The sequence below is a fragment of the Choloepus didactylus genome, chromosome 10, assembly GCF_015220235.1.
Source record: "Choloepus didactylus isolate mChoDid1 chromosome 10, mChoDid1.pri, whole genome shotgun sequence".
NCBI lineage: Eukaryota > Metazoa > Chordata > Mammalia > Pilosa > Megalonychidae > Choloepus > Choloepus didactylus.
This window is the reverse complement of record NC_051316.1, coordinates 61,571,444-61,589,437: the sequence shown is the minus strand read 5'-3', so window position 1 is coordinate 61,589,437 and position 17,994 is coordinate 61,571,444. Positions and strand designations below refer to the sequence as shown.

The 17,994-nt window shown below is 36.2% G+C and overlaps 1 protein-coding gene across 8 annotated transcripts in view; it reads left to right on the top strand.

The window, feature by feature from the left end:
- The window catches only part of MPDZ (multiple PDZ domain crumbs cell polarity complex component), a 202,607-nt gene extending 184,932 nt beyond the window's left edge, over nt 1-17,675 (top strand). For 7 of the 8 annotated variants that reach the window (XM_037851251.1, XM_037851252.1, XM_037851253.1 and 4 more), the window contains 11 exons: nt 576-659; nt 784-977; nt 3,038-3,185; nt 6,398-6,484; nt 9,314-9,404; nt 10,331-10,374; nt 11,231-11,353; nt 12,584-12,688; nt 13,261-13,373; nt 14,264-14,387; nt 16,228-17,675. In XM_037851251.1, coding sequence (XP_037707179.1) covers nt 576-659; nt 784-977; nt 3,038-3,185; nt 6,398-6,484; nt 9,314-9,404; nt 10,331-10,374; nt 11,231-11,353; nt 12,584-12,688; nt 13,261-13,373; nt 14,264-14,387; nt 16,228-16,374 — 1,260 coding nt within the window. In that variant the 3' untranslated portion in view covers nt 16,375-17,675. Of the gene's footprint in view, nt 1-575; nt 660-783; nt 978-3,037; nt 3,186-6,397; nt 6,485-9,313; nt 9,405-10,330; nt 10,375-11,230; nt 11,354-12,583; nt 12,689-13,260; nt 13,374-14,263; nt 14,388-16,227 lie in introns of those variants that run through there. The other variant, XR_005219116.1, reaches the window with a different exon arrangement.
- The last annotated feature ends 319 nt before the right edge of the window (nt 17,676-17,994 follow it).

Sequence of the window (17,994 nt, the reverse complement as noted above, 5' to 3'; positions counted from 1 at the left end):
TTTTAATTTATTAAGGTAACTGTTCAATTGGGTATGGGAATTTTTACTTTTAGTAAGCTAAAGTGAATCAATATGATCTGTTATACTTGTGGTTGTGACCTTGAGGTTTCAAAATATTTCTATTGGTTCACCAGTTCTTGCCATATTTAATTTCCTTTTTACTGACTGGATATGGTTGGGTTAGACTTATTGAAAGGAGTCTTTGAAAAATTGGAGAATTTATAGACAAAATTTTCTAAATATCAACAACTCCTTTAAAATCTAATGATTTCATTTGCAGATAGAGAAGATGATAGAAATATATTGGTTGTGTATGTATGATTTATATATTTTATGATTTTTTCTTTAAATTTTCGTATCCTTGGGGAAAAAAAGTATAACCTTTCTTAGTCTTTTTGCAAAAATTGTGATGCACCACTTTTCTTTAAATTTTATATGTGTACCACATATGGATCCAGTGGGTAAAGAACCCTTTCCTCTGTTTATAAAAGTGCAGTATATTTTGATTCCATTTCTGTCCAACATTCCTGAGGAGATTGGGATAAGGCATGTATATGTTTTGTTTTGTTCCTTAGGGTGCCATTATTATCCATGAAGTTTATGAAGAAGGAGCAGCCTGTAAAGATGGAAGACTCTGGGCTGGAGATCAGATTTTAGAGGTACAGAATGTTGTGTCTTTGACTTTTACAATTAATAAAGAAAAGGCTACTCTCTGGGGCTTTTTTTTTTTTTAAAAAACACTTAACTTACCGTTCGTCACACACAGTATTTCATTTCGTACAGGTGAACGGAATTGACTTGAGAAAGGCCACACACGATGAAGCAATTAATGTCCTGAGACAGACGCCACAAAGAGTGCGCCTCACACTCTACAGGGACGAGGCCCCATACAAAGAGGAGGACGTGTACGACAGCCTCACCATTGAGCTGGAGAAGAGGCCAGGGAAAGGCCTGGGATTGAGTATTGTTGGTAAAAGGTGTGACTGAGGAGATCAACCCATTGCACAAACCAATAGATTTTGACCATTTGGAAAGGATTTAATGTACATTCTTTTGAGAGTCATCGCGGCTGTAGAATCTTTATCAACTGCTAGTGTTCTGTAGGTAGCTGTTGTCAGCCCACTCACTCTAGAGTATGAAAGGATATTGGTTTTGAACTTTTTGAGTCTGTATTTTGGGAGATTTTGAAGGTACTCAACAATTCTCAACAAGCAGCCATCTGGTATGTTTTGAGTACTTGCTGTGTGCCGGGAAATGCATTAAGTTCTAGGGAACAAAGAGTTCCTAACCTCAAGAAGTTAGTAGTCTGATAAGTGAGGATTATATATATTCTTGCAACAAAGCAGTCTAGTATATTGCACACCAGAGATGTATCACAGGAGAGCCATGGGAGCAAGGGAGAAAGGTCCAAGTGACCCTCTATAAAGGAAATGGATTAGGGAAAACTTTCAAGTGGTAAATGAGCATCTTTTAAAGGGAGTAGAGGCTATTCCGGGGAGAAGGGTCAGCATGAATTAAGTCAGTGATGGAAACCATGCCATCAGGGGGAACTGAAGGAATAGAGGCCAGGGGTGGGGGCAGATTAGTTAATGTACATAAATCGAGTACCTTATTTATATATTTATATAAAAGTTTTATTGATAAATATGTAATTCATCGAGTCCCCTAAGTCTCTCCTGCTTTTACTTTTATAAGCCCATCTGCATCTAATCCTCAGATTGTACCAAATAGTTAAAAATGAAGTCCTCATTCTTGTTTGACCCCCTGTCAGTAAAAAGTATCTCTATATCTGCATTGGTTAAAAATCACCATTCTTCAGTCCTCTAATACCCATAATTTCAAAGTAGCATGTTTTTTCCCAATGAATTAAAAATCAGCAAATTGTGACCTTGATGTCAGAATGCCCTTATTTGGAAGTAAGCATCCTTCAGAATGCCCAAAGCAGCACTGTGCTCACCTTGTGCTACACTGAGATTCCTTCTGCGGGGCAAAGAAGGATGTTTACACCAGTTTGGTTTTTTGAGTCAATTAAAAGCTATATATTTTTTAACATACAGAAAGAATGCAGGAATTATTATTTGAATCTCAGTGGGAATATGCTCTGAAAACTTAAATGCTTCTTTTAGAATATAGTATTGATAGTCCGGGAATTTGGGGTAAATACAGGCAGTTAAAATTCATTTTGGATACAAGAATACCACAACATATCTGGCCACCGGGTCACTAAAAACGCTTCCAGTGATCATTCCTAAAATATCTTTCTTGGGAAGAGTATCCAACACCTTTATTATAAAGATGTGAAAATGGAGTATCAGATGGTGAAATGGTGTTTTAAGGTCATGACCTTGGCAAGAAAAAGTGACACAATTCAAGTTTCACTTTACATTCTTCTTGAAGTTATCTTTCCATCTAAACAAGTTGTTTTTATTTGTTTTTGTTTTTACAGTTTTGTGAAAGACAGGAGGGTTGGGATAAGAATAGGGTTTGTTCATTTTGCATGAATCTTGTGTTAAAATTAGATCCCTAATGATTTAAAATAAGAGGCATCACAGCAGTGATACTCAAGTTTTGGGTAACTAGTGGCTTTAGCTTGTGACACACATGGGTTATTTGTTTTCAGTAATGTTAATGACATTATATAGCCACAGGTCAATACCCACTCCAGGCTTCATGGTGATGGGAAATAATGATAGATTTTGTGCATAAGAACTGGATGTGAGTCCCATTTTTGCCATTGCTAGCTATGTGTGACCCATAAAATAAGCATAGTGCCCCCTTCTCACAGTATAGAATTGTTGAAGAATAAATATGTATAGAAAAGATCTTTTTAATCTATAAAATACTATAAATCAGCTGTTGTTTATCACAGAAATAATTCTAATAATGTTGCCCCAGTGTTGCTGACAACAAGAAAACTCTTTTAAAGTCATAGAAATAGAAGGAAAATTTTCCTTTCAAATATTTTAGTTTTTCATAAAATAATCATTCTTTTGCAGTTGAGAAAAAATAACGTTGAAATTCAAAATTGTGTTTCCAGAAATGATACTGGTGTCTTTGTGTCAGACATTGTCAAAGGAGGAATTGCAGATGCTGACGGAAGGCTGATGCAGGGAGACCAGATATTAGTGGTGAACGGAGAAGATGTCCGTGATGCCACCCAGGAAGCAGTTGCTGCATTGCTAAAGGTAAAAATCAAATGCCGGAAACCGTTTGTGTAATCCTATGGAAAAGAAGGGAATTTAACATTCGGCTGCCATAGTCAGATAGGTACTGACTTCTCTTTACTTGAATGTCATCTTAAATAAGACGTATTTATAAGTAACATGCCATATTTCAGTGACAAATTTCTTAATGGCAAATCTATGTTTAGCTATTTATTATATTGTTATATATTTATTTAGTGGTAGTAAGAATTATGAACTAAGTATCTGTGAAATTAATAAATCTCTTAAGTTTGAGGTGAGTAGTATGTGGATCTTGCTGCAAAGAAAAGCACTGTATCCAGACCACCAAGGAGGAAAAACAGAGTCTTAACTTCAGTCCCCCCAAGTTTATTTCTGGATTTCTTCTCATGACCTCTGGCCTAAGTGAAGCCTCTCATGCTGGGCACTGGTGGGGTTTGAAAAGTGACATGGCAGAAATGCTCAATGTGGGAGATGATTGCAGGCAAGAAGCACCCCAGGGAGCCCCTGGGGATCCTGCTTTCTGGCCTTTGCTGTCCCAGCCCCTTCCTTGACCCTTTTCTGGGCACACCAGTTTGGATGTCTTCTTTCTTCTCCCAGAGATAAAGAATGTAGGAGATAGATTTTACCCTTTATGACCCATAAAAGGAAAGGAAATTGAATTCATTTCATTGGACTGGTTACCTAAGAAGGAAATGTTTGGTCCAAATACTATTCCAACTCAAAGCTATTCAAGCTATTTAAATTTGACATTTACAATCAGGCTTGAATAGGCAATCCTAAGGACACGAAGGGAATTTAACACAGACTGTCCTGGCAGCACCTTCACTGAGAATTGTTTTGACAATTATAGGTCCCATCCCTAAGTAACATTTTAGGCTTAAATACATTTTACATCATGAAGTCAGTTTCCTCCAAAGAAAACTCTCCATGAAGAAACATTTTCTGGTTGGAAAGGTAGACGCTGTTTCATTTTAAAAATAAATTGCAAAGTGAAGAATAGGCACTTGAAAATATAATTCTTGGGACTAGGCATATTCCCAGTAAGGGAATATTCTAACTTCTAAAGGGATTCTTTGTTTCTGTAAATAAATAAAGGAGGCAACAATCTCAACAACCATTGAGATTATCTTATTGTTCTCGTTTACCTAAAACGTGCTTTTCTGACCTGAAGAACAGTTGAGCATTTCCTTAGAAATCTGCCCCCCTCAGTGCTTAGGTGGCTCTTGATAAAAGGGGCCTCCACAGTGCTGTGCAGCAGCAGTAGAGCCCTCAGGGGTCCAGGGTGGTTGTGGACACCCAGGTGCCTCCTCAGGGTCTGGATTCCGTGGAGGGATTTTTCAAGTGTTCCTCTTTTAATTAACCTCTGGTGTGGGTAGGATCTGGTATGTGAATGTGTATATAAACTGTTATTAATAAAACACACAAAAAACCCTATCATTTGTTGTTAGAGTTACCAATCTTCAAAATATGAAGTGATTAGAATTCTTTAAGGAGGAGTAGGTTCCTTTCGGAAATATGTATATATGACAGATACATCTTAAAGAGAGAGGGAAGAAGAAACACCCATAAAACAACATAAATAGTTTTAAAATCAGTTAAGCCAGCCTTTTGAAAAACCAGTTTGGCAGCATATAATGAAAGCCTTAAACTTTTATTGCTGTTGCTTCTGTTTTTTGTTGTTTTGACTTAGTAATTCTTCATTTAAAAGCATTGTATAAATAATCCTCAGTGCGCAAAAACTTCATCACATAAGGTTCACTGCAGTGTTATTTATAATAATAGAAAAACTGAATGCAACACGGACAAATACTACATAAGTGTTGGTGTATGTTAATAGTCTAGTAGGCCTCTGTTGAAAATGATGTTCACAATGACCATATTGACATGGAAGACCGTGTGATCAGCCTAAGACCACAAAACAGAAAATTGTATTTACAGCGCACACAAAACTACGTAAATAAATCTTTTAAGTAGTTTTTAAACCATATTTATGAGACAACGTTGAAATATGAGTTCCAGTTTTTTCCTTTTTTCATTTTATTTTCAAATTTTTCTTTAATGAGCATGAATTGCTTATATAATAGAAAATAACTATAAAATATATATGATAATAGAAACCCTCGAAGCTTCAAAAAGATATATTATAGGTAGATAAAAATGTTATAACTTTATAAAGTGCATAATTAATATATGGAGCTCATTTACCTCTGTGGTTATACAAGCTGGAAATATAAATAGGTTCAACAAAGGGTTTGATAAATTCCTGGCAAAAAACAAAGAAACAAGCAAAACAAACAGCCCAACTTATAGATCTTGCAGGTGGAGTTCTGAACTTCCAAAGTTTGATTCATGATCAACATGTTCAAGAGTAACACATCCCTTGGGAACTCAGTCAGAAGCAACCTAATAATATACTACTTTGTGCCAGACCCTGTGATAAGCATTGTGTGTAGATGTCTTACTTATCACAGTAGCCCATAATGGTCTCTGCATTTTAAAAATGCAGAATACAAGAGTTACCAAGTTTAGACAGCTATTAAGGCACACAGCTAGTACATCCCAGAGTCCGCATTTAAACCACCATGTCTGACCCTAAAAGCCCCAAGTCTCAAATACCTCACTGTGCAGCTTCCCTATTAGACTATATGGCATTCCTGGTATTCCTATGTTTTTATTTGTAATGGGATATGGAAAAATTATCTTCAATACTTGTTTGATGTTTTGTGTTTATAGCAAAATGGTTTATTTAAGTATTGTATAATAGGTCTACTCAGGTTCAATGTGATGACAGAGAAATTATCCAGTTATCTGGATATCTCTGCAATGGAGGGTAAAACAAGTTGTGGTGGTGGTGGTTTTATTGTTTTTGTTCTGACTTTTTAAACCTGAGTTATTCAGTTCATTTGGCCTATCTGTGTTTCATAAGATAATTGCTCAATTCTCAATTTCTCTTTGCTTGGTAGAAACAGTTTCTATCTAAATCAGGAGGTACTAAGACAGATACTGATGTTGCTGCTTATTATTATTTTTATTCGTTTTAATGTTTTTAAAAAGCCTTTTCCTGCAAAGGATTTGGAGGTAACCTGGCTCCAAATTGGACATTCCGAAAGGAAGATGTCTTTGAAAAACTCAGTCTTGAAAGGCAAAATATATTTCTAAAGGTGGTTATTGCATTTCATTTAAACATTTCCATAAAACAGCCACTCCTTCAGTGTTCTCTAGGCACAGTAACCTTGGAAGTGGGAAGGATCAAAGCTGGCCCGTTCCGTTCAGAGAGGAGGCCGTCTCAGAGCAGCCAGGTGAGTCGCCGTGGAATTCATCGGTGTGATGCAGTCCACGTACCCTGAGGAATCGTAGACTGCCGTGACCACAGATCTGCCCAGGCGTCCAGTGGCCTCTGCTCCCTCCATGCCCCCCACACCCACCCTGAAGCAGCACTCAGCACTTGTGTCACATTCCCACAAGAGATCCAACTCCATCAAGCACCACCAAAAAATGGATGTATTATTTAAGATTTTGTGAAAGATTACCAAGGCATTAGGTACAAGGCACACTGCCATCTAACCCAATATACCCCTGCTGAGCATCTCTCCTCCCATCTCCCTCTTTAGCTTCCCATGTTAACTGCTATTCTCTCTTCTGACCTTTTCTTCTTACAGCATCTAAATAAGAGATCACCTTCCTTGTCAGGAGTGATTCGGCTCCATCCACGGTTTGTGTAATCTTTTCAACGAAACGTGAACTCAGTCTGTGAACAGCCACTGCCTACTGTTGTTTTGGCATGTTCTTTAAGGGTCCCAGTTCAATAGCTAGACCATAGGGCCAAGAGAAGATAAAAGAAAGCACTGTTTCTTCCTTGAGTGTTTTTAACTGTTAACCTTTAGTGTTACAGACACCAGAGCAAATATGCTCCCAAACCCAGACCTTATAGCAAAGGTAAATGTCCTTGGATGAGCTGACCAAAATGCTACAGTCAGTTGAATAAGAAAATGACAAAATAAGATATTTGACTTTATTACTCGTTTTGTCTGATGAGGAGCACTATTCTTTCTAGTTCAAAATTATGTTGATATTTGATAGAAATTCCAGGAGTACATGGCCTAATGAACCCATATGGTTGTTAAATAATTATTACTGCATCTGTTTGAGTCATATTCTTCCATGATTTAATGACTAAATCCCTTTGGGGGGATCATTTTTAAATTAGCTACTAGGTTTTGTCTAAACTAAGCTATATTTTAGACTGTCTTCAAATTTTTATATTATAATTTAGATGAGGATTTCCATGTTGAAGTGCTCCAGGGTCAAACCAGGATAAAAATTTTCCAATTATTGGGAGGCTTTATGATTTGAGCTGTTTTATCTGTGCCTTGTCATGGAACTTCTTTTCAATACATCTAGGAACTCTACATTTAGTCTTTGAAATTAATGTAAGTTCCAATTAGAGTGGTACCTATAATATAGAAGGGAAAACAATTGTGTTTGGAAGTGGAAATTATTTAGAATTTGAGACATGTCCCTGACATATTCTAAACTTCTCCCAAACTTCTAATTTGGGACTGACTAGTTTTTATTTTAGTAGTTATTTTTTGTTGTGGTTTTTCTTTGTTTCTAAGCTTTTTATTTTGAAATAATTATAAACTCACAGGAAGTTTCAGACATAGTGTAAAGAATGCTCTGTGTGCAGTAGTAACATCTTACATAACTATAGTGCAATATCAAAACCAGGAAATTGACATTTGAAAAATGTTTGTTTTTTAATAGCTATTTCTTTACTATCTCTGCCACTCCTACCTTGGGGAGATAAGATCTGATAATAATAATTGAAACTAAGAAATTAACTTTGTTCATAAGGAATGATTTTTGATGTGAAGTTTTTGTTTTGTTTTGTTTTTGTTCTTTTGTATTCTAGGACTATAATGGCTATTGCAAATAAATGAATTGATCACTTATTCAGTACACAGGTAATTAGCACCTGCTGATGCCAAGAACTGTGGCAGGAGCTGAGAATATAGAAATTTAAAAATTGTAGTTGTTGCCCCTAAGAAATTCAGTTTAAGTAGAGAAAACAGGGACTCCAAGTGCATGTCACTATGCATAGGTGTTCTGGTAGAAGCAAGCACTGGTTGCTTAGATTGCTCAAAGGTGATCTGCATAGAGCCAGTGTTATGATTTAGGGAAACAGTCTCTGAAATGAGTCAGTCTAAAGAGCACCTCAGAATTAATCCTTGGAAGTGTGTTCAAGGAAGAGGGAGGACCATGTGCAAAGACCCAAGAGCATGAGAAAGCCTGGCCCCTTCCGCCAACTGCCTGTAGCTCAGAGTAACTGAGGTGTGGAGTCTGAGATAGAGAAGAGCAAGAGATGAGGGCAGACAGGGCGGCCAAATGCAGACCTTGAGTAGTGTTTAAGTGATTTTAAGGAACTTTATTTCAAGTATTCCTCTTTTTTGACATGATTTCTTCTAAACATATTCTCAAAAGTTAACCACCCTCTCTATGAAGAGCCTGCCAAGGTAGCATATTTTTATTTAGTATTTTACAGCAAGCATTTATCAATCACTAGTCAACTGAAAAAGATGTTATATAACTGAAGATCTTATGAGCTGTACGTGTTAACTGTCATGTATAAAAATACCGTCCAAGACACTTGGCAAATCCCTTCCTCAATCTTATCTTCTGATGACAAAGGCCTGTTTTCATCAACTGTCCTTAAAAACCCCTTATTCAGCTCCTTAATTATTGCTATTAGTTTCCTGTTGGCTGATCTAATTCTCCAGTTTTTGTTTAAGTTCCAGTCTATGCACATCATCAATTTAAATTTAGGGAGGATTAAATTGAATAAGATTATGAAAATCCATGAAAATTTTTAGTAGGTTGGAGTCACTTTCATCCACCGTGTTAACTTCAATTCATTTATGCCACTAGGCAAATTCTTCTTTAAAGAGGAAAAAAAAAAAAACAAAACTGTAGAAACTACATTTAAATTGCACTTCAAATTATCAGATGCCATCATTGCTTAACAGATATTCTCTCTAGATGCATTAAAAGAAGTGGACTCTTAAAAAAAGTGGTATTCAGGGGGTATTATTACTCCCAAACTTTCCAAAATAATTGTTGTATATTTATAGGTGAGTGAAGGCAGCCTGTCATCTTTCACTTTTCCAATTTCTGGATCCAGTACATCTGAGTCCTTGGAAAGTAGTTCAAAGAAGAATGCATGTAAGATTGGCTTGATATTTTCAGAATGATTTACTGGTTTGAATTTTGGCCATCAACACTGATTTGTTTCCTATTTTAAATCACCTCTGAGCTTTCTTTCCCCCAAAATCATCCTATTCCCTAGTATAGTTGCACAAATGGTGTGTTGGCAAAAACTTCTGACCAACACAAAGCTGTGCTGATGACAGCTTTTCCCATTTGATGTTTACCACCCTATGAGATATACAAAAGATAAGAATTGGGATCCTGTAATTTTTCTTACTAAGCAGATTGGTGTATTTGATTTTATTCTCTTTCTCTGTTTAATGTAACACGAAGACATCAGAAGATGCCAGTAAATAAAGCCTTTCTTTTCCATGAAGATTGCAAAAATTTTGATTGAGAAAATTAATAGAACCCTCCTGTGTTTTAATTACATGAAATCATGATGCAGGGTTTTTTGGGTTTTTTTTTTTCCCCTGGCTTGGAGCATTGGTTGAGAGTTGTCCAAATTGAAGAAATTAACCATATGGCAGTTTCTGTTTCAGTGTGACTAATATTCTATAAATTTAGGCCCTCAAGTCCATGGATTTTTTTTTTAATGCAACACAGATTTATTTTTCTCAACTGTGCACATGTCTTTCCATCCAAAGCACATTCTGTCCTTGACGCATTCAAAGTGGATTATAAAGTTATATAACCAGTGCTTAAAATGAAATAGGAAGAAATGAGATAGTATGTACATTGTTCTAACTGGAGAAATAAAAAATTCCTATGTGAGACAAATCTAGTTAATTGTACTAGTAACTTCGAGCAACCTCTTCACCCCCAAAAAAGAAGTTAGGGTATCCCCTTTGTACTACCAGCCAGCTCCAGGCACAGACTTAAGATTTTAAAAGACATAAAAATGCTGTAATAACTTTATTTTATCTTTTTCACCTTTACAGTGCCATCTGAAATACAGGGATTAAGAACAGTTGAAATAAAAAAGGTAACTAAACGCTGTTGATTTGTAAGACATCTGCATATGTATTTTCCTGATAGCTGTCTTACTGTTTTAAAACACCCGTCTGAGAAATATGTATTGTATGTCGTGGAAATAGCACAATGCAAGCATTGCTGAATTTCCTGGCCATAACACTTTCTTGGAAAAATCATTATGTGCATATTCTGTAGTTCAAAAAATGGCATCATCCTGGTCCCACACTAAATATTGCCCTCTCTCCTGCTTCTTGTACTGATAAGTAAGCCTGTGCCTTCATCAGATATGTCCTCGGTCTCCTAAAACAGATGCCCCTGGCAGCCATATACAAGAGGGAAAATAAAAGTAGCTACCATTTATTGAGCCTTTGCTATGTGCTGAACTCTCCTGTAGACACTTCATGTCATTAACATCTCAATTAATAGTCACTGCAGCCTTATGGGACCAGCTTTGTCATCACCATTTTGAAAATGAAGATCTAGGGATCCATTGAGAGATGTGGACTTCAGGTCCCAGAGTTTTTAAGTGTGAGTTCCTAGCTTTGAACAAAGGTCTCCCTGATTCCAAAAATTGTGGTCTTTTCACTTCATCAGTTTACCTGCTTTCTCTCAGTCCTACGACATGCTTTTTATTTAGCATGCTTTGGTGACCTTTACCTCTTGAACAGATGCTTATTTTCCCACTCTAAGGACCTTATTTTCACATTAACGGCCTGTATCAAATAAAGTAATGCAATTTTCTTGAGCCACATTTTCCAGCCTCACACCTAGGACATCAGAGTTAAGTGTAGGAGATTTTGCCAACGAAACAAATGTCAATTAAAAATATCACTTTGATCAAAATATTTTCTCTGTTTCCATGGCAGGGACCTACTGACTCATTGGGAATCAGCATTGCTGGAGGAGTGGGCAGCCCACTTGGTGATGTTCCTGTATTTATTGCAATGATGCACCCAACTGGAGTTGCAGCTCAGACCCAGAAACTCAGAGTAAGTTTTATTGCCAGTAGCAAGCAGCAGCCCAAGCAAATGCAGTGAAAGTTTTTCTAAACCCTTTGAATCTGGCCAACTGTTGCAAGGTAGACTAAATGCTTATATCTGCTTTTAAATCAGCCAATCCAGCCACAGCAGGGTTTCTTTGGGTAAAAGATAAAGAAAATTTAAAGAAAGGAGAAGATGCTGTTGTATACACATCTGTAAGTAAATGAAATGGAAGATTTCCACCTGTTTCTTAATATATCTTTTTTCTTGTTTGAAACTCTGTGGGACAATTTAAAAGAAAACAGAAAATATTTTCAGAACACTAGCATGAAGTATTTTTTTCTCCTTAAATGTTTCACTAGTTTGAATGCCATTTTAACATTTTTAAATGAAATTTATCATTTATGTTGCATTTGATTATAAGTTTTTTAGAAGTTTAATGTAAAAATGATTTACATTGTTATAAAACTGTGCAACACTTGCTGCAAAATTGAGGGATTATCCAAATGTAGCACTCTATACTGGTATTTGTGCTAACTGCCCAGCTCTGAAAGTTTATTAAAATAACTTAATCTCTCTAAAGTAAAATGTGTATGACCCCATGCCTCAAACAGGGTCTCAGAACATAATAACCTTAGGTCAGTGTCTAAATCAAGAATGGTTCAGTCTCCTTTGATATCTAAATCTATGTCTGCCCCTTAAAAACTGATTGTACACTTAGCACAGGAGTCAGCAAACTTTTCAGCAACAGGCTGATAATATGCATTTTAGACCCAAACATATGGGTCTCTATTGCAACTGCTCAACTCTGTCATGAACTGTAGCACAAAAACAGCCATGTGCAAGAGCTCAGTAGAACAGATGAGTGTTCTAACAAGACTTGATTAACCAAAGTAGTCAGTGGGCTGGATTTGGCTTGTGGGCCGTCATTCACCAAGCCCTGTTAGAGTCATGTCTCATGGCTATAATAATATCTTCAGAGAAACTCTGATTTCCAAATCATATCAGATATTTTATTATTTTAGTAGGAAGTAGTGTCTTACCCAGGAGAAATGACGAGAAGGGAAGAGTGACTTTCTCCCCTGCTGGAGACTGTAGAACTCTTTTTGTGGTCGCTGCTTCTCAGATGTCTTGTAACTGCAAGGATGTGGAAGGTAGAGAAGGAGATGACTGTCCGTGTCGGAATGTCCATTCCTGTGGCTGCTTTAGCAGGTGGCTATTTCTCTCTCCCCCGTGCAGGTTGGGGATAGGATTGTCACTATCTGTGGCACATCTACTGAGGGGATGACTCACACCCAAGCAGTTAACTTATTGAAAAATGCCTCTGGCTCCATTGAAATGCAGGTAAGACTTTTATCCCAAGCGCTTTTCAGAATATGGATAGCTTAAGGACAAATGGGCTTTGATGTTAAAGTAGCAAAAATGATTAAATCTCCTGCTGTTATTTTATTTAATATTTCTCTTGAGCATAAATGATTGATAGTTCCAAGAAAGAACCTCTGAAACACATTCCCTAACATTTTTATCCTGATGCATTTATTGTCTCATACTTTATATGTAGGGGAAAAAAATACAAGGCCTTCGCAGTAAATGACTAATTGCTAGAACTTTAAGTGGTGTAAATAAACTTTTATACCAAAGATCTTTAAAAAGTAATTTCATATGAGACCATGTTTTAAACACATCAAAGAACTTTTGTAGAATTGAATTAGTAGAATTTTATTACTGTCAGTTGAAGAGCACACTGGACCTTGTGAAATTTCTTTCTCTGGTTATATTTTGGGTTGACAGATATGATTAAGTTGACAATTAAGTATATGCATTAAACCAAATCCTCTTTTTGAGGAAAAATTGCTGGTGTGTCCCTAGATGTGTGAGCATGTTCTTCTCCTTTTGTTTACTTATCCTTTGCCCAGGTGGTTGCCGGAGGAGAAGTGAGTGTGGTCACGGGTCATCAGCAGGAACCTGCCAATTCCAGTCTTTCTTTCACAGGGCTGACATCAAGCAGTATATTTCAGGATGATTTAGGGTGAGCTCATATCTTTTGGTTTGTATATCATCTGTCACTTACGAAAAATCCCCCTGAAATTGCACCCTCTGCCCCATGTTCTTAGTGTTCACACAATAGTGAAATAATTGGACATGAGGTGCAAAATATGAAACCCAAGTGCTTCTAAGTGTTAAATAACTATGCCATGGATTTAGGTCATCAAAAATATACAGACAGACAGACAGATAGATAGATGGACAGATAGGCGAGCAGATAGAGGATAGATGCCACTACCCTGCATGCATTTTCAGCTCTGAGTTTGTTTGGGGGACATTTTAGTCTTAAAGTTCCTATCCTGTGTGAAATGGAACAAATCTATCCTTTAAAAATTCCCACATTGCCTACTCATTTAATAAATCATCCTTTTGGTAGAAAAAATTCAGTTACCCAACATTTAAATACAAAAGCATTAGATAAAATACAGAGGGAGAAGAGAAGAGAGGGATGCATTAGAATTTTTAAGTAGTCTGATAGAGCTGTTGCATTCCTTTTACTGATTTTTCTCTCTGAGCTTTGGGATATTGATGTTTATAACTTACTCCATGATTGTCATTGTACTTTAGCCTCTCACTTTAAATAAACTGGAAAAAGAATGAGCTTCTACATGCAATGAGAACATGCGTGAGTATGGTAGTTTAAGGAAACTGTAAATGGGTAATAGAATTAGGGTGTTAAGTAGGATTCCATTAGATTATGTAAATTTAGAACACTGAGCACAGCAAGTACTGACAATTTAGGAATCCCAAAAATACTCAGAATATACCCACCATCAGCAACACACAGACTTATGCTAGCTCTAGGTAGATGTCAGATTCACGAGCTATATAAAAAAAATTCAAAACGTCTTTTTTTCCTCCCCTTTTCTGTAGACCTCCTCAGTGTAAGGCTATTATGCTAGACCGAGGACCAGATGGCTTGGGCTTCAGTATAGTAGGAGGATATGGCAGCCCTCACGGAGACTTACCCATTTATGTTAAAACAGTGTTTGCGAAGGTAAGCTTGCACATTTTAACCACCTCCTTTCCCCCAAACATTCATTAATAGTGGTCAGCAGCTGGCTTATTAGTTTATGGCCTGAGGTAACGCCAAATGGTTAACAGTTGATCATTTTCTTTCGGAACTCCCTACAGGAACAGGTCATTAAATATTTTGTCCAATTTGTGGTTTAGTTACATTTAAAGGAAAATAGGCTCAAATTGAAATTCCATGGGAACCCTCAACAATATATGTAAAAATATTAATGAATTTCAGTTAGGTAGTCAGGCCTGTTTATTTCCTTTGAAAAGGAGTTGCAGTGATTGATTTTCTTTTGAAAATGGGACGTTTTGGTGGTGTGTGCTTCAGAGCACTGGCTTTTCTTTTTTCTTAGCATTTATTTTTGTTGTGGAATATATAATACATAAAGAAAAGAACATAAAATACATGTGCAGGTGAATTAACCAGGGGTTTATTTTACAAATAAAAGTTCATTGACTAAGATAGAAAAGTAGCTACTGAAAAAAATTGGAAGAGTATCTGGCAGCCCTATCTCCAACAATATTTTAACTATTCAATAAAAAATAAAAACCATTTGTATATAGTTGCATCATAAAATATATCATTCTATCTTAAGGATGTTTAGAACATCATTATTTTAATGTGGGTGAAGAACTTAAAATAATAGAATCCCATATAATTTTTGTAATACGTTGTTAACAAATTTTTTCAGGCACTAGAAAATCGGACAAAATTTCCTGCAGAAGAAGAGCCAGAATCCCATAATTTTACAGTGCAAGGGAGCAAAACTTATGTTAAAACCCATTGAAAGCTTTGATACAGGGACTTTAGATTAGTGTTGTGTTTCTTTAAGGTACCCACCTATGGGGGTTACATTCTGTTATTTTTAAAAACAACCATTAGTTAGTACTTTCAGCAGACTAGCCCTAGGCTTAATTTTCAGAAGTTTTTTTTTAAGCCATTGATATGTCCAAAAATACAGAGAGCGTTTGCCAGTATATGGAATAGTTAGGCAGTCCTTTTCCTAAGCCTAGGAACAATTTCTTTAAAGCATGCTAGTTAGAACATATTTTAAGAATTTCATCATTATGGATTCCTCATTAACTTTTCCATATTTTTAATCTTATATTTAATTGCACAATTGTCCTACTAAAAGCATGCCTTAAAGTTTTCTTGTTTGTTTGTTTTCTCCCAAAGAGCAATATCTGTATTTAATCTAAATCATTTAAGGCCCATAAGGAATATGAAGAACCCATCTACCCTTGGTAGTTAAGAAATAGGCAATTTGAGTGTTTTTTTGCCAAAGCCACAGAAAATTAGAATTAGCAGTGGGTTTAAAATCAGGTCTAGTGCCCTGTCCCACCCTCATCAGTGTGGTTTGTGTGCTCTGAGTTTCGGCTTCATGCTTCTGCAAACCTTTGGATTTTGTGGGTTGCAAGCCCTTGTCCTGTAAAACTCATTTTTTTCCTGCATGATCCTTTTGTCTTTCTGTAGGTCTTACATTGGTTTCTGTGTTTCTATCAGGCAATTTCCTGACATTCTTGATTAATTTGAGTTCTCACCAGTTGCTGTGCTGAACAGCCAAAAACACATCCAACTAATCCATTGACTGCTGAATAGTCTCTGGAATTGGGATCTCCATGCTCAAACCTTTTAGGAAAAAGGCCCCTTTGTATATGTTCATCATCTCTTAATAGCTGTAGAAGACCCGTGGAGCACTGCGAGCAATGTGTGTGTACATGCAGAGTAGCTTACATTCTTGTATAGGTCTTTTTCTGTTGTGTGGCTGTGAGGCAGCATTCTTTGAGAAGTAAACAAGTGTACTTTGTAATTGCAGGGAGCAGCCTCTGAAGATGGGCGTCTAAAGAGGGGCGATCAGATCATTGCTGTAAATGGGCAGAGTTTAGAAGGAGTAACCCATGAAGAAGCCGTTGCCATCCTTAAGCGGACAAAGGGCACTGTCACTTTGATGGTTCTTTCCTGAACTGGCTGCCAGAACAGAGCCAACCCAAGCCCTCGATTACATACCACACTAGGCAGAGAATGGAACTGTGCTGGTGGACTTTTCCCATACTCTGTTCATTAGGCTATTCAAAACTGTAGGGGAAAAGATTAACATTTAAGTTTGTTTTTCTCATATGCAAATAGTTTTCATGCTGACAGCCTAGCACCATTTTTTCCTTTCCCCTTCCATTCTGTGAGCCTAAACTCAAAGAAAAGGAATATTTGCATAAGAAAATCCAATCTTTCTTTCTGAAGATATCTGACATTTTATAGTCCACATGGACAAAAATTATTATGTGCTCAAATAGCAGTAAAAGAAAAATAATTCTAAACCTAACCATAGAGTAAATTTTTCAGTAATTTAGGGTGAAAATGAAAATATAAAATTAAGAAGAAAATCTTAGAGAGTTTTTTTAAATGCCTAATTTTGCAAGTCTTGTTTCCCAACCCCAAACAGTAAAAGAAAAGGAAAAACAAACTTTCCATTGAAAAGCTTAAAAAATATTCTCACTATTTAAAAAATGTGAATGTTTTAAAATATTACATCTTCCCATCTCCATATAATCTATGTATTTTCCTGCTAAAATTGGTTTCTAAAACTGAATTAATAGCAAATATATGAATCAATGTTCCTAAATTTTGTAAAGAAAATATTTAATGCTGATGTGACTATTCATTTTCATTTTTGTCCTGTTATAAAATATTTTCCTGTTGCTATAAGTGAAGCAATGATGTTACCCTGTGCTGACTGTATTTCCTCTTGAAAGCAGCCATGCTAATCATGGAGGAACATGGAAGGATCCTAGAATATTTCAGTGCTAATTTTGACAAGTTACGCAGCACTAAAAATGTGTTGTTGCACTATGCAATTGGTTTCCAATTAGTATTAATCTTAATGACAGAGAAAAAAAGCAATGTGTTGGTAATTATTTTGGTTGTATGCCATTACTAAATTGATAGAAAAATTAAGGGGATTAACATAACTTCATTTCATTGCCTTATATTAACATTTTATAATACAATAGTTGAAGACTAAAGGAAACAGATGGAACTGTTTATTGAGACAACTGGTGAGGAATTATCATGTGTTCATTCCCGTTTTAGAGCGTGAAACTCCTACATTAGAATATATAAAGACACTTTAAATATTATCTATATTTGTAACAGAAGTAGTGTACAGATATTTTATTACAGCATTTTTGTGTAAATGCGGAATCAAAGTGAATAAATAAGTGAACAAAGTGGTGCACAAATAAAGAAGCTGGCTTTTTTTTCTTTTTACTGGGGTGAAGTTTTATTATATTACTCAAGATTATAATTTAAAATTGGTTTTTATCATGCCTAACCGAAACATGGTGTCCATAGTTACAACTAGAGGAACTTTGGATGACATCATTATAAAACACTCAGTGTTTTTTATGTCCAGAATTTTTTATAACACTAAATATTCATAGAAAGATAATGAACATCATAAGAAGAGAAGAAGCTTTCTACCTAACAGGCATACCTCGAAGATGTTGCAGGTTCGGTTCTAGACCACAATAATATGAATACTGCAATAAAGCGAGTCACATGAATTTTTTGGTTTTCCAATGCATAT